At 36.9% G+C, this 16457-nt stretch overlaps 1 protein-coding gene across 2 annotated transcripts in view; it reads left to right on the top strand.

Annotated features, from left to right (window-relative positions):
• ATG2B (autophagy related 2B) overlaps positions 1 to 16457 on the top strand; it is a 56976-nt gene that overhangs the window by 26537 nt on the left and 13982 nt on the right. For both annotated transcript variants that reach the window (XM_039884161.1, XM_039884159.1), the window contains exons 19-34: positions 1698 to 1855; positions 2245 to 2417; positions 2876 to 3026; positions 3997 to 4196; positions 4367 to 4447; positions 5718 to 5824; positions 5978 to 6070; positions 6642 to 6712; positions 7071 to 7147; positions 7416 to 7586; positions 9166 to 9307; positions 10991 to 11193; positions 12165 to 12391; positions 13383 to 13491; positions 14262 to 14456; positions 15117 to 15218. In XM_039884161.1, coding sequence (XP_039740095.1) covers positions 1698 to 1855; positions 2245 to 2417; positions 2876 to 3026; positions 3997 to 4196; positions 4367 to 4447; positions 5718 to 5824; positions 5978 to 6070; positions 6642 to 6712; positions 7071 to 7147; positions 7416 to 7586; positions 9166 to 9307; positions 10991 to 11193; positions 12165 to 12391; positions 13383 to 13491; positions 14262 to 14456; positions 15117 to 15218 — 2260 coding nt within the window. The remainder of the gene's footprint in view (positions 1 to 1697; positions 1856 to 2244; positions 2418 to 2875; positions 3027 to 3996; positions 4197 to 4366; positions 4448 to 5717; positions 5825 to 5977; positions 6071 to 6641; positions 6713 to 7070; positions 7148 to 7415; positions 7587 to 9165; positions 9308 to 10990; positions 11194 to 12164; positions 12392 to 13382; positions 13492 to 14261; positions 14457 to 15116; positions 15219 to 16457) is intronic.

The following is a 16457-nucleotide window of genomic DNA, read 5'->3' as shown; positions in this document are numbered from 1 at the left end:
TGGTATAAGACTGTGTTTAGACCAAAATATAAATAAGGAAAACAGTAAAATCATATGGAACTGTATTTATAGGTTACATAAATTAAATAAATAAAATAAAACTCCAGGTTTTATTTTAAGTGATAGTTTCTCTCTAACTTATGAAAATAAGACGATGGTTGTAGGCAATAAGGTAAAAGAAGAACATTTCCAGAGAAAAGTATTTTATTATACCTTTATTATTTATTTATATTGGAGTTTAGACTGAGATCTGGATTTAAACTCTTTTTGTTTCAATAAATTTGCCAAAGAAGCAGTGAGCCAATTGAGTATCACACAGTTTAGGGGCACAGTTGTCATTGTCTGAGATGAGATATTTCTCCCTTTGTCCCTGGTGTCCTTCAGCTGGTAATGCTTCCAAAAGAGTCCTTTTGGGTGGGGCTTACAGCCTCCTGAGAGCCACAGTATGGCCACAGCCCCAGTTTATACTTTCTAGGGCTTCAGAAGCTCAGGAATTGGCCCAGGAAGTTCTTAGACGGGTGGCCTCTCGCAGGCAGGGGCCAGGGCCACGTCACCGCTTGGCACCTTGCTTGGTATTCTCACTAGGCTTTGCAGTGAGTCTGCACTTTTGGCAGTCCTTCCATGCCAGAAGCCACTGGTCCTTTCCTCGTCAGACCTTCAGTGCCTCATTGTGACAGCCGCTGTGCTAGACACATATAAAGATAACTGAGACACAGGTCCCCCTCTCTCAGGAGCTACAGTCTAGGCAGAGGAAACAGGAAACGAAAGGAGTGTTTGTAGGTGCTATGATTGAATTCTGTACATGTGAAGGCGATGCTCCGGGTCCACATCTAACAAAAAGCTTCGTCTGAGACATTGTAAAGTCTGAATTTTCGTGAAAACATAGAGCGTGGATAACAAGGGATGGGGAGGGGCACAAGGGCATCTGAGGAAAGACAAATATTTCTGTGAAAAAGTAGGATGTGGTGTTAGCCTAGCTTGACAGCTGTCACCCCGTTAGTCACCGGTATTGAGTTGGCTACTCAGCTGGTGAGAAGAATTTTCTGTCTGTCCCCTATGCATTCTTCATCTCATGCAATCTTCCCACCAAGCTATGCTTTCTGTTGAGAGAAAAAGCAGACATCTTTGGAGAAAGCGAGTAATGGCAAAGAACTGAATTGGGAACTGGACATGATCTGGGCTCTAGTCTCAGTTCTCCTACTAATGAGTTTTGTGACCTTGGGCAGGTCGCTTAACCTTTATGAGGCAGGTTCTTCAAGTGTGAGATGAGAGTAAAGATTCTCCCCCGCCTGCCCCAGAGGACTGATGGGGCTCTGACGACACAATGCATGTCTGTTATGGTTTGCACAGCACGCGCATACATGTGAACAGTCTTTTCTTTTGTTCATTATGGGTTTTTATTTTTAACTTTCTCTAAGTGCATTTAGGTATATGTAATTTGGTGCACGTAACGCAGGTAAAACTAGGCAGGACTCTAATTCAGTGTCTAAGTTCTTTTTCACTGCCGTGCATTAGAGCCCTATCAACTATTTTACCATTATATGAACATAATTAACATAAAAAACCTTCTGTAGAACCTAATTTTTATTTTACCATTTAGAAAAATTATTACCTATGTGACTTTTAACGGGATATTCTTTAGTTTGCCTCCAGTCGAACTAGGGATCGTGCGCTTATTTTAAACTTTGTCTTTTCAGAATCTTTAATGACTTGCTGCTGTGGGAACCAACAGCTCCTTCACCTGTAGAGACTTTTGAAAATATTTCATACGGTGTTGGGCTTTCAGTAGCCAGTCAACTGATCAATACCTTCAACAAAGATAGTTTTAGTCCATTTAAGTCTACAGTTCACTATGGTAATATATTTTAATTTGTTCTGATGTAAATGCCTGGTTTATTAATAAAGTAGTAGCTTTTTCAATCGATAGATTTAAAACTCTTTCTTTGATGACATTTTGCATTTATAACTATTTTATAATATCTTTAACATTTTCCCATTTCTATCTGTGTGTCGAGAATATTGTTATTAAATATGTTATCTTTATAATGGTAGTATATATATATATATATATATATATATTGTCTGAAGTTCAGTGGTAAAATGAAAAAACATAGCAAGTCCATTTTTATTGTTACACCAGATCCTTTGTAAAAATAAACAAGTTATAAAATATTCTTCTGAAATTCAAATTGCTATTTTAATAAGCTGTCAGAATCATGTAATTGGCATATCTATTTCTCATAGATGAGGAAAGTGGATCTGAGGAGGAGACTTTGCAGTATTTTTCTACTGTTGATCCCAACTATCGTTCCCGCAGGAAAAAAAAACTAGACTCTCAGAACAAGAACTCGCAGAGTTTTCTCTCAGTTCTTCTGAGTATTAATCACGGATTAATGGCAGTGTTTACAGATGTAAAGGTAAGGATTTACAAACACAAAGTGTTTTTCCCAAGTGTATCTTATTTTAAATCTACCGCAGTGTACACATCCAGCAGTTAGTGGTTTGAGGTGATTTCAGTGACTGATGCAGCTCAGTTTTCCGAGGCATGCCATGATGACAGCAACTGTGGAAACTTAGCTTTTGTTGCCAGTCAGAAGACAAACATTGTGTATACCTTCTTTTGGAGAACATGTGCTGCTTCTGCTCTTGAGGCCATGACTAGTAATGTGTCTGTGACAAAGGAGGGTGAAGTATGGGATTCATTTGGCAGAAGAGGCCTCACAGAGCGTTTAATTACTCAGTTTTTAACCCCACCATGTTGGATGGGTCAAGAGTCAGACCACTTGATTCTTCTCAGCCAAATCAAGAAGGAGACTCCCAGGTCATTCTTACTTTTCTGCATTTAAATAATGTCTTTGTTGTCTGATCTTTATAGCAAGATAACGGAGATCCGTTGGAAAATAAGCATGGTGAATTCTGGTTAGAGTTCAATAGTGGTTCGTTGTTCTGCGTGACAAAATATGAAGGTTTTGATGACAAGCACTACATCTGCCTTCATTCTAGCAGCTTCAGTCTATACCACAAAGGTAGGACAAGTGTTAAATATGCGTGTTTTATTCACTTCTGTTTAGACATGTTTAAATATTAATAACGAAAATCTATTGAGAATAGAACGCTGATATTAGAAATTATTTTCTGTGGGGTGTTCTCATTCCATTGACAAAGTAATACATATTGTAAATTAGAAGTTTACTGTATGTTCTTTTTTTATAGTAACTGTACTGAGCTATAATTGTACTATACATTATATGGAATACAACTCACTCATTTAAAGTATACATTTCAGTAGTTTTTAGTATTTCACACAATTGTGTAACCATCATCACAGTCAACTTTAAAACATTTTCATCTCTCCCAAAAGAAACTCTGTACACTTTAGCTAGGACCTCCAAAGACTTCTCATCCACCCGGCCCAAAGCAACTACTCATCTACTTTATGTCTCTGTGGATTTGTGCATTCCCGATGTTTCATTTATTTGAATCATACAATATATGATCTGTTGCAACTGGCATTATGTTTTCAAGGTTTATTCAAGTGTATCAGTATTTCATTGATTTTTATTGCCAAATTATATTCCATTTTATGGATATACCATGTCTTATTATCTGTTGGCCAGTTGATGGGACTTCACATTCATTATTCTTTCTTAAGCAATATTCCCTATTGGATATAGAATTTACCATTCTTTGAATATATTCCCTGTGTTAAATAGACAAGAGATACTTGCACGTTCTTGAAGTTTATCAGATATTCCTATTTAAATTTAATTTTCCTAACATTTTAAATCTTAATTTTTTTAAAGTTGGGTGCTGCCAGTCCTCCCAACGTTGATAGAGAGGTATGAGGTATGGGTCGTTTATGCCCAGTTGGTTCATTATGTTATGTTATGTTATGTTATGTTCAGTGAAGTACATAGGTTTTTGTTTTTGTTATAGAAGTTTATGAACTAATTTCGAGTAACGTTTTGTTATATTTTCACCCCAATGCGGATGTAGGTATAGTGGATGGAGTGATTGTTCCTGCAGAAATACGATTGCCCAGTTCAACCCGCCCACATTGGTTGGAACCTACTATTTATTCCTCTGAAGAAGATGGCCTCTGTAGAGCTTCTTCTGATGGTGTTGGTGGAGACACTTTGAATATGCTTTCTGTTGCAGTTAAAATATTGTCTGATAAATCAGAGTCCAACACAAAGGTTTGTGTTTTATACTTGTATATCATTAAATACTTGCCGTTGATTTGATTACTAGCTAAAATGATAGCACAAAAGGCAACACATTTTTTTTTTTTTTCAGAAAAATGTTGAGTTCTGAATTAGAGGGGGATGTAGGTGACAACTGTAATGCTTTGTGTTGCTCTGTGTAGGAATTTCTCATTGCCGTGGGACTGAAAGGAGCCACTCTCCAGCACAGAATGCTTCCTTCTGGGCTCAGTTGGCATGAGCAGGTAAGAGAGCCATTATGTATGTGTTAATCTGTTTTACTTTATATTGACATATACATACTGAGAAATTCCCAAATCATAAATGTTCTGCTCAGTGAATTATCAGCAAGCACACACTCCTGTATAATCCTCCTTTAGGTTAGGACCTTATCACCACTCCAGAGTGGGATGGATTTCTCACTTTGGTGGTTTGGACTCTAAACTTCACAAAGACAGAGTTGCCCTTCGTGTCATGAGGAGGAAGGGGGTCTGTGCCAGGACCTGCAGAGTGCCTGGTCCAGAGGAGTAATACATGACGTGCACTGAAAGCTGTATATTCTTTAGATGCCATAATTTCAGAATTAATCTCTAGGCCAATAACATGGTTTGAGGCATTTATAAGGATTTTTTGTACTAGATCTCTAGTCTAATAACTGTATATGGTTAATGAGATACAGTTGGTTATTTTTCAGAGGAAACTTTGGGTAAGAATTTAACTCTATGTGAGAATAAAAACTTGTGCACTGATTCTTATTCATTTTCCTTAGAAAGAAGAACTTTTTCTATGTGCTAGGAAATAACAAATTATTTTAAACTCAAATGTTTTCAGGCTTTTTTCATGAAAGCATTCAGGAAACATGAGATAGTTTGTTTATCTGTTTACCTAGCTAGCTATAGGAACATGGGGAAATATTTTTTTCTATACATTTATACCTGTATCTATATCTCTATATGTCTTTGTACACTAGGGGTAGAGAGATGGTTAGTATGAACACTGAACTGGCTGTGAGGGAGAGATTTTAGCCTAATCTCCTTGTTTACTTAGATTAGAAATATGCGAAAATAGATGTTGGTGAGAGGGACTGGTTTTCAGACTGAACTATGTATAAATTATGGATAAAGAACTCCTGACAATGGATTATATAGAAACCAGATGGATAGTTTTAAGCAGTCTTTAGGAAAATTTTTTTTTTTTTTTAAGAAAATCACGAAAAACCAAGCAAAATAATGTAAAAGTGTATTATATATACCTAGTTTCGTAAGATGATTTTTCTCAGGTTTCTATAGCATTACAGTTGTTGGATGGGCCTTTTTATTTCAAATTTTAGTTTTGCAAATACTTTTGAAAGGTATTCCTTCAAAACGATGATTTTTTTTTTTCTTTTAGCATTATGATTTTCCAATAAATGGTTGCTTTTTCTGTGAAATATTTTGTTTTACATTGGTATTAATGATATCATATCAACATTTTTTTTCTTCTAAAGCAGGTCATTTTATATTTTTGTGATTATAGATTTTATGCTTCTTGAATATTGCTGATGAACCTGTTCTGGGGTACAGTCCTCCAGCTTCATTTACGACTTTTCATGTTCACCTCTGGAGCTGTGCACTCGATTATAGGTCAGTTCACAAATGAAACAGAATAAAATTTTATTAATTAAAATATGTACTAAGTTTTAGAAAAAATACATAGGGTTAAGTTTCAGAATGCTCTTTAAAGGATGTTTCTGTCATTACAGCAGACTGATGTTCTGTTGTTTCTTTTGGTATTAGGCCTCTTTATTTGCCAATTCGATCTCTTCTCACTGTTGAAACATTCAGCGTTTCAAGTAGTGTTGCCTTGGATAAGTCATCTTCTACTCTCAGGTACCTTTGTAAACTTCATTGTGTATATAAATGCAACTGTTGAAAACATACTGACTGACATTTATCAAAACCCTTTGATTAGAGTCTCAATCTTTTGTTAAAGTCAAACATTTTTTTAAACTAATTATCACGTTTCTTTATCTCAGTTTTCAGTTTTTCTTTCTCAGATAATTTGTCTTATCTTTTCTATTCATGATTGTATTTCATTTTTAGGGAGGAAATTCTTGAGACTGTTAGTTTACTTTTTAAAATATATAAATTCCCTATAATACCTGATACACTTTATTTTTATAATTTAAACCTGGTGAATTTGGACATCTATTAAAAAAAACTGCTAAAAATTTAGAATTAATTTGAGCAGGTGATTTAATCTCATTTTAACACCATTTTAATATTCCTAACACTCATAAACAGTGAGTTTCAAAGAAATGTTGTATGACATTTATAAATCAGAAACCGCATATTACTGATAATATATCAGAAAGAATGATAGAACTAAGTATATCGTGATCATGTGGCATGTATTCAAGGTTAGTTTTTTTTGGATGTTGATTTTATCTTTTTCTCTCAGAATAATCTTGGATGAAGCTGCTTTACATCTGTCTGACAAGTGTAATACTGTCACTGTAAATTTGAATAGAGGTAAGAGTTAAAAATGGAAGTATGCACTAGATGAATGCACTTTTATTTTTGTGTGTATGAATATTTTAAAGCATTTTAACTCTGGAATAATCCCAGTGAATTAAGGATTTTATTAAATATCAGTTTGAAGTTTTAATGTCCTTAAATGCATCAAATTATTTATACTCTAATATAATACAAATTTTGTTTCTAGAGTGAATTGTAGGATTTATGTGAATAAAGCTATATTTTTGTTGCATTATAAATATTTGTAGCACTGCCTGCCATGCCCGCCATGAATTGTAAAGAGATGCTAGTTTTATTAGGTGTTGGTTGGATAAGCATTAAAATAAATTTTTATTACTTTTTAAAATTTTAGATTATGTTCGTGTGATGGATATGGGGCTTTTGGAATTAACTATAACTGCAGTGAAGTCTGATTCTGATGGAGAGCAAGTAAGTTATTAAAATAAATGGAAATTTTTATTTGTCTTATTTTTTGTAGGAGAGACTAAAAAAGTATTGACTTTACTGTAATATTATTTTTCCAGTTACCTAATTTTATTCAAAAATAGATAAGCTTTTAAAATTGAGTTATTATAAATACACATTTTTTATGACAAGACAGATTGTCACATTTTATTCAGAATAAACCTATACAAAATGAAATTTTTGTCTCTTGTTTGGAAAACATTTCATCCTTTTTTCCCTGTGTCCTGTCCAGACTGACTCACGCTTTGAATTACACTGTTCCAGTGACATTGTCCATATCAGAACGTGCTCAGACTCTTGTGCTGCATTAATGAATCTCATTCAGTACATTGCAAGCTATGGGGACTTACATGCAGCTAACAAGGCAGAGATGAAGCCTGGAGCTCCTGAAAGAAAGACGAAGGTACAGCCGGCAACATCACTCATGAGAACTAACTTCTCCCCTACCCCATTCCTGCCACATGAGTGACACGTTTATGTCAGCGAGGTCTTCACAACAGCCATAGATAGAAAAGAAACTGAAAAATCACCCATCTATGCTTTACCTTCAGAGCGATGGGTCTGGAAGGGTGATTCCATGGACTTCTTTGGAAAATCATTCAACTCTTCGATGTTGTTTCGGAACATTAATCTTCTCAACCACCAGCATAATACTTTTTCCCAGACTTAAGTTATTTTAATCTCTCTTTAGGGAAGAAAGAAAACATTTGTCATGTAAGAGCTTGGTATATGAAAGTTGTATGTAAAATGCTAAGAGAAGATAGATGGCAGGTGTTAGTATTATTACCAGAAGACTTATTTATATAATATTATCCTACATGTTGGTTATCTGTTCTACTGTCTAGTTTTCAGTATAATTTTCATATATGATTTTCTTTAACCCAGTGTGATGCAGAGCTTAAAGATTATTATCTCTGTTTTATAGATGAATAAGTTAAAACCCAGAGAATTTAGGCAGTTTGCCCTATTCAGTAGCAGAAACAGCAACAAAACCCAGATATTTTGATTCCTGGTTCAGTGCTTTCTTATGTCGCCAAGTGTCACCTCTCTGCTGTCTCTCATGTCCAGATAGAACAACGTCCCATTTGTTTAGCATTTTTTACTTTTTCATTGTGTTTTCATTCTTATTCGTCACCTCTTCTGTGAACAGAATTCTCAGTGCCCTTAGGTTCCGGAGCCTCTAGTACGGGTCTGACTGGCCTTGCATTGCTTTCCTTAAGGATGGTCTTACACTTCATTTGCATTACACTTCTGCTTTTGATTTGTTATTGCTGATGCCATCTCACTGATAAGGTGATTTATGACCCATCCTCCCTTTCTGTTTATTCTCTTTTTGGGAACATTCTCCAGTTTATTAAAAGTTATTTTAAATTATCTCTTTCAAATTGGATCTTTCCATTTTAGAGTCCTGCTCACATTTAAAAAGCATGATTTGGGTTTACTGAATCCATAGATCATTAACCAAAATGGTTAAGCCTCAGTGCTGGAATTGAACCCCGTGAATCACTGTTTGGTGGCTTTCTCGTTTTGTGTACGCCCTCTACTGTTATAACGTATCTATTCATTCCAAGAAATGAGGCTTGGGCCTGCAGTGACTTTGTCTCAAAAGTGTGAAAGCTGTTGTAGCCAGCAGATTTGAGCAGATCAGACTTTACAGAGCAAGACCCCCTCTCCCCCAACTCTCCTGCTGTGTTTTCCACTTTCCCTCCCTTCTAATGCATTGCCTCTTCAAGATCCCACTTTCCTGTGCTGGTTTTGAGGGGATGACGCATTTATTTCTATTTGCCAGTAGTTGTTGGGCGATGATGATTCTAAAAACTTAAGATGAAAATGTAACAGCTGCTAGGTAGAACAGAGAAAAATAAATTTGTTCCTTTTTCTGGTGTTTCTATAAAATGTAGTATATTTCTAGGACAAAATAATGTTAAAGAGTTTGCTTTTAGAACAGTTTCATTTATTTGTAGTTTTTTTTTTAACTGTAGGTGGATTCCAGTGGTCGGTCATCCTCACGAGGTCCAGTACTTCCTGAAGCAGATCAACAAATTTTACGAGATTTGATGAGTGACGCTATGGAGGAGATTGACGTGCACCAAGCCACTTCGTCTGTGAAACCACAGTCTAATGGTGAGACTGACCGGGACTTCTTGCTGGAAGCACTGACGTTGTTGTAGTCAAAGCTTATATTATTTGTGTGCTTATAAAGTCTTCAATAAGTAACTTATTAAAGCCTGAGTTTTGGTGGATGTTTATTAGTCAATCATCTTGTGTTTACTGAGTGTCTGGTAGATAAATAACACTAGCCAGGGTGTGGTGGGGACACAGAGAAAGTGGAAGACAAAGCTTATGTTTTCTGGTAGCTTATGGTTTAGTAAAACAAACTAGCACTAACCAAGCTGACGCTAGTACTTAAAATGATTCAGAAATGATAAAATAGAAAACACTTCAGAACATGTTTCATACTCTCCTGGTCTGAAAGGATTGGAATTGATTCATTAGACTTTAGTGAAAGTGAGATGATTTGGCTTTAGAAGGTGGACTTAGGTATGGAGAGGAGAGAGAGAAGATAATCTTGGCACGGTCATTAACATTAGCAGAGGCTGAGACAAAGGCATGCTTGAGCCTTTATCATCCAGCAGCTCAGGCTGTTACTGGAACAAAGTTCCGTTTTGGCGAAAAGAATTAGACTATGAAGTTGGATGGGCAGGGAGGAACCAGACGGTTAGGAAGCCTTGAAAACCGAGTGGAAGCATCTAAATTTCTTGAAGCATCTATCTGAAAAATATTTGTTTTCTAATTGGATAAATGTAGTTATTTCTATATATTGTTAGTCTTAATTTAAAAAAATAGTTTATAGTATTATAAAAGTTTAACATTAAATGTTGCTTTCATTCTAATTTAGAATAAATTAGAACTAAAGAAGCAAATGGGAACCTTCAGCTTCCTATGTATCACAGTATTTGTAATTAACGTTAGCAGCTAACCTACATATATGAGAAAGAATATTGACTGTTTACTGAGCAGCTTCAATATACATGATTCTGTACTAGGTACTGGGCACTTATAAGGATGTGTAAGTTCAAGGTGCTGCCACAGAAGTATTTAAAATCTTGTCTGTGAGCCTCTTGAGGCTAAAATGTCAGTTTATTCATCTTAGCGTTCTCAGTCCATATCACAGTGTTTGGTTTGAATGACTGAATGGAGAAAGACTTGTGAATCTAGTGTGTAATATAAATGTATAAAAGAGATTTTGGTGCACGTGCACGCTTTTTATGGACTTCACATTGAGAGAGCTACCCGAGAACAGGTGTCCCTTGTGGGTATCCAGCACCCCAAGAAGTAGTCTTTTTGTGGCTGGGAGTTACTTGAAGACGTGCTCGGCAGCTGTTTCTGCCACCCGCTCTGGCCGCAGAGATTTCCTGTCCTTTTAGATGAAGCCCTGCGGGGTGTCTCCTGTTTCCCTTCCCTCTGCAGTATTGTCCAAGAAATTTCTTCCAGAGCCCCACCCAGTCAGAACTGTCAGTGTGAAGTTCTGGCTGAAACCAAACTCCAGTCAGTGCTGACCGGCTGCTGCTGAATTCCTGAGCTGTTCTGATGCGAGTAGCTAAGGGGAGACTGTTAACTTCGTGAGATCCTCGTTAACTCGTTTCTTAGAGAACTTCAAACTTATTAGTCTTATTAGTAGTCAGAGGTAATTATAAGAAAAAAGGTATTGCAGGCGAAAGCACTCATATAATGTGTATCTGACTAATTGTTATTGTTGATGTTTCGGAACATACCAAATCTGAATGCTGTAATCTTTTTACCTAGGTGTTTTGGATGAAAAATCTCACACTCAGGAGCCATGTTGTTCAGACCTCTTCCTGTTTCCAGATGAGAGTGGGAATGTGCCCCAGGAGCCTGGCCCCACTTACTCCTCATTTACCCACCACTTGATTGGTGACGTGATGACAGGTGCGCCCACTGAAAACAATGACTTTTGCATTCTTTTTGCACCAAGAGCAACCATTCAGGTAATAAATTGGTAATATAATTGAGGCCTTAAGATAGTGTTACACATCAAGTTGCTCAAAGGGTACATGAAAAAGATTCTTTAGATTTTGTCAACTCTTGATAGTTCAGAATTTACTGTTTATGCTTCGTAAATGTTATACTTTACTATTTCTGTGGGGCATCTCTCAGAGACTCAGAAGAATTTTATATATTTGCAAAATTTCCTGCATAGATTATTGAACTACAGATGTGTGTAGTAAGATAACTCTTCAGGGTATGAAATTCAGCAGCAGAAAGGAGAGCAGCGTGGAGTTACTAGTCCAGGAAGTGGGAAGGTAAGATGTGGTTTGCGTGAAGGCTGACGGTTGGTCGATATATGTTATTTCCATTTTAGAGTTATGCTCATGTTTAAAAAGCATGGTCTGGATTTAATGAATCCACAGTTTATTAACCAAAATGGTTAAGCGTTGGTACTGGAATTGAAACCCATTCAAAATGAATCATTTGGCGTATATATAAAAGTGCCAGTAGTGACGTGAGTGTATTTATTATAGTAGGTTTGGGAAATTAAAAAAATAAAAGCAGTCATATTCAGGATAAGCTCATTATTAGCAACATGATAATTGGGTCAATATGAAGTATATCAGATTTGAGATGCAGTATTGAGTTTGAATTAAAGAGTACTACACAGACACGCAGCACGTGCACACACATGCACACTAAATCTGTGCCTTTTTATTGTCAATCAAATGGTAAAGGCCAAATTGTAGACTATAAAAAATTCTTATGGAGTGATTTACACAGAAAGAGAGTCCATGTTGTGGTTAATAATGCAGAATATCTTATGTGAATTATGTCTGTACTTATCTCATTTTATGAATTGAAATTACTAAAAAGGATGCCGAATTTAAAAATCCCCATGAGATATGCAGCATAATCAGTGGTTGGTTTGAGGCGAGACAGGATGTGTTTACCTGTTTCTTTATTTTAGGAAAAGGAAGAAGAACCAGTTGTAAAAATAATGGTCGATGATGCAATCGTGATAAGAGAGAATTACTTTAGCCTGCCTGTTAAGAAGACAGAGACGGGCAGAGCCCCGGTACACTTTCCCATTCCTGTAATTCGCTATGTTGTTAAAGAAGTCTCTCTAGTTTGGCATCTTTATGGCGGAAAGGACTTCGGAACAGCTCCTCCTACTTCTCCAGCTAAAAGTCATATGTAAGTTAATTTCTGCGTAAGTTTATTTGACAGGCAGTATGTTCTTTTCATAGAAAATACATAGTGATTATCATTTTAAGAATTATTGATAAAGTAATATTAAAAACTAATTTAACTGTTACTCTTTAAATGTTAGTGTTAAAAGTTTTCCATTTTGTAAACTTATTTGCGGTGTTTGTAATTTACTAAAATGTGGTGACTTAAGTGGTTTCCATTCAGCAAAATTTTCAGGTGCCCACCACATGCCAGAGCCTGTTAGGCACCTTCTCTAAAATAAATGCGGTCCAGACCCTGCCCTCAGTTCAAAAGGGAGAGACAGTTATGTGAACAGATGAAGGCCGCGAGGCGCCGTGTGCGCATCAGGAGGCAGGGAGCACGTAGGGCCAAATCCCCAGCATCCAGCTGGGCACCAAGCAGAGGCGGCGATGCTCTTGACATGCTCCTTGAACGAGTGCGTTGCTCGGTAGTGCCAGAGGAGGTGGGGCAGGGGGTGTGGGCGCTGACCAGGTGTGGTGGGGCAGGCGTTCTCACAGGGCAGGCTGGGGTTGAAGGCTCCACAGTGCGGTAACCTTTGCACACCATTGTAGTGATTTTTAAAAATTTCGAGTTTACTGGAATTCTTTTTTGTATTCATTGAGATTTCTAGGACTTGTATTCTGACTATATGGGGTTCCCAAAGTAATAAGGAACTTGTCAGGCGGTCTCATGTCCAAATCTCTCCTCGATGTGAACACCGACGTCATAGTTAGATTTTTCTGTTTAGCAAGCGGACGCTTGCCGTAATGGCAACAATAAAATTCATATTCTCGGTGTCCCCAAAGTATAAAAGATGCAGTTTTGATTTGTAGTCATACAGTTCGTGACAGTGTTTTGACAGTTCTGTAATCTCATTTTCTGTTTTTATCTGGTTATTTTTCCTGATGTCGTTCATTGCCTTTCTTTGAATATTCTTTTAACAAAGGGTTTTTTGTTTTTTGTTTTTAATTTATAGTAGTCCCCACAGTTCACCTTCTCACACCCCTACAAGACATGGACATAATATGGTATGTGGGGGAAAAGGAAGAAACCATGATTTTTTAATGGAAATACAGTTAAGCAAGGTAAGATGGCATTTCGAAAGGAAAATTGCACTGAAGTAGGGGCATTAGTGGGGTTCATTAGTGCCCCTCCCCTGAGCAAGCATCAGAATCCCCTCGAGGGCTTGTTAAAACAAAGGGTGCTGGGCCCCAAAGTTTCTGATTCAGTAGATCTGAGGTGGGTCCCACGAATTTGCATTTTTAATGAGTCTCATGTGATTCTGATCCTACTTTCCCAGGACCACACTTGGAGGACCACTGCCCTGGGGTATCTATGTGGGGAAGGCTGGCTGTGGGATCACACATGTGTCAGGTCCTCTGAACGTCTAGGGACCAGTAGGGCTGGGCTGCCATCGACATTATCTGCATTTAATTCTGTCAGTGTGTCATGTATTGGGGTGCTTAATGTGGAAATATTAATGGTGAATGCCAGTTCCATCTGTTTAATTGTATCCTTGCCCTCCTTGGAACTTGAATCTGCTTCCATTGATGGATTTTCAAGCAGTTTCAAAGAAATGCAGGATGATAATTTTATGTCTGATTCCTGTTGAGGGTTTGCTTGAAAAGGACAGGGATTTTCCCAAGGTCAAATAAATGTCAGTCAAGCTTATCCTTGTGTGGTAGAGTACACAAAGATCAATAAATAAGTGAACAAATGGAGTGTTACGTTATTCTCTAAAAGTGGAATCGAAACCTGCAATTTCAAAAATGTGGTGTTTTGCGTTGTAAAGAGAAGATCTAGTTTAAATGAAATGTAATGATTGCTCTGTGCCCCCTTCTCCTTGTCTGCGAAGGTGAAGTTCCAGCATGAGGTCTACCCCCCATGCCAGCCAGGGCGCAATTCCAGCCTCTCGGAGTGCCCTGTCTCTCGGCAGGCGTTCATCGTGCAGGACCTCGAAATTCGAGACCGGCTGGCAACGTCACAAATGAATAAGTTTTTGTATCTGTACTGCAGTAAAGAAATGCCTCGGAAAGCTCATTCCAACATGGTAAGATTTAAAAGTGTTTTTTGTTACGTGAGATTTAGAAAAGTGTTTTTATTATATCTAACTGCAGAACATTTAGATTGGGGAAAATCACTGGATATTTTTTCTAAATTTAGTATGTAAATTTTTTTTAAATACGCTCCTTAAAGTTATATGTTTTAAAAATTACTTTGCATGTCACTTCTAGATTCCATTATCTATAATTACCAATATAATAAAAACCGGGGGAACCCAGAAGTCCACAGTGATCTACTCAAAAGATTTGGTATTGCCAGAAGTGTTCATATTTCTAACACTTTAAATTTGAGTGGAATAGAAATGATTCGGTCAGGACTTATGGGAGAAAATGGCATAGCGGCTGTCTTTGGAAGACAGGCTATAGGTTAGCTTCAGGGCTTAGCAAACTCCTTTGAGACAGCACATATATTATATGCATTTTTTCCTCTAAAAAGAATCCATATCTTTCATCAGGTTCTTTAGGCAGTATGTGACCCAAAATTTTGATATAGGCTTTTGAAGAAAGAGGGTAAACAACCCCACTTTTTGTTCTAACATAGAAAATTGAAATGGGATCCCTCCGCTTTTTTTGTTTTTCCTTTTTAAAATGAAAACAAGGTCATAATATCATTGGGGAAAACATGTTTTTCTCTTTCTTATTTGTAGTTGACAGTTAAAGCCTTACACGTTCGTCCAGAGTCTGGCCGGTCACCACAGGAGTGCTGCCTGAGAGTGTCACTAATGCCACTTCGCCTCAATATTGACCAGGTTCGTACTGCAAACATAATTCACGGGATTATGATGAAATATATATCCCAGAATGGGAAATCTGATTCAGTTGAATTATATGTTTATTATTATTAAACTTTTATGAAAGTTGAATAATTAAAGCAAGTTTTCTGGTGAAGAACAGGGCAAATTCATTAGGCATTTGGAGTCTGAACTATCGGTGAGTAAAAGTTCTTAGATTATTTTCTCTAGTCTCTTACTCATTGTCTATGCGACATAGCATGTGAACCTGCTTCTCATTCTCTCTTATTCTTGTGTATATACTCCTAATGCAGATGTGCAGGTGTTTTCAGAGAGTATTAAAAGAATCTCTCAAATATATGATTCAAAGATATAAAGGATTGTGTCTCAGCACCTGGAAGAGAATTTCTTCTGCCCTGGGTAAAATGACAGATTTGTAAACTGGCACCTAAACAGGTCACAAACAACAAAGATTTATGGAAAGACATAAAGAAACGTACTTTCTCACATTCTGACAAGCATCCAATCAAATTATTCTGGATTTTGCTTTGCAGAGAGATGTTTAAAACGTAATTGGTCCCTCTTCTCCAAACTGGATTCATGGCATGTGGAAATACGATGGTCCATAGGGGTGCAGTGTGGGGCGAGGGGCATAGGCCTGGGGTCAGACCTGGGTTAAGTCCCAGTTCTCTCTGCTAGTAGTGTGGCTTTGGCTGTTACTTAACTTCTCCGAGCCTCAGTTTCTTCACTGATAAAAGGAAGAAATAGTAATACGTGTAGCATCATTTTTTAAGTAAGAAGGATTAAATGAGACTAGTGTATGTAAAATGTTTAGTTTGGTGTGTGACACACAACAATCAAAACTGTTAAAACTGAATCATATATCACCTGAAGAAAACATGATGTTTTAAAAATCTGCTTTTGAAATAAAACTCTCCTTTTATACCTTATATTGGTGTGCGTTCTGGTTTGGAAGCAGGATATGTGTGAGGTGTTATTTGTTCACTTTAATATTGACTGAATAATGTTGACTCAATGAAGACTCATTTAAATAAGTAACAGGTACTTCAGAAATAAGCTTAAATAATATTGTAAAAAAAATCTCAGAGAAAATATATAGTGAAGCACAGAAGTTTAGCAAAACTTTAATATTTGTAGCTTCTGAGCTGGATCAGACTTACCAATGAGTACTTTAGATTTATGCTTTCTCATTATGAGAATATCTTTTGATACCCATATTTTAATTTATCCATACAT

The sequence above is a fragment of the Pteropus medius genome, unplaced genomic scaffold (genome assembly GCF_902729225.1).
Source record: "Pteropus medius unplaced genomic scaffold, Ma_sr-lr_union100, whole genome shotgun sequence".
Lineage (NCBI taxonomy): Eukaryota > Metazoa > Chordata > Mammalia > Chiroptera > Pteropodidae > Pteropus > Pteropus medius.
Note: the sequence above shows the minus strand (reverse complement) of the source record. Positions and strands in the feature narration are given on the sequence as shown.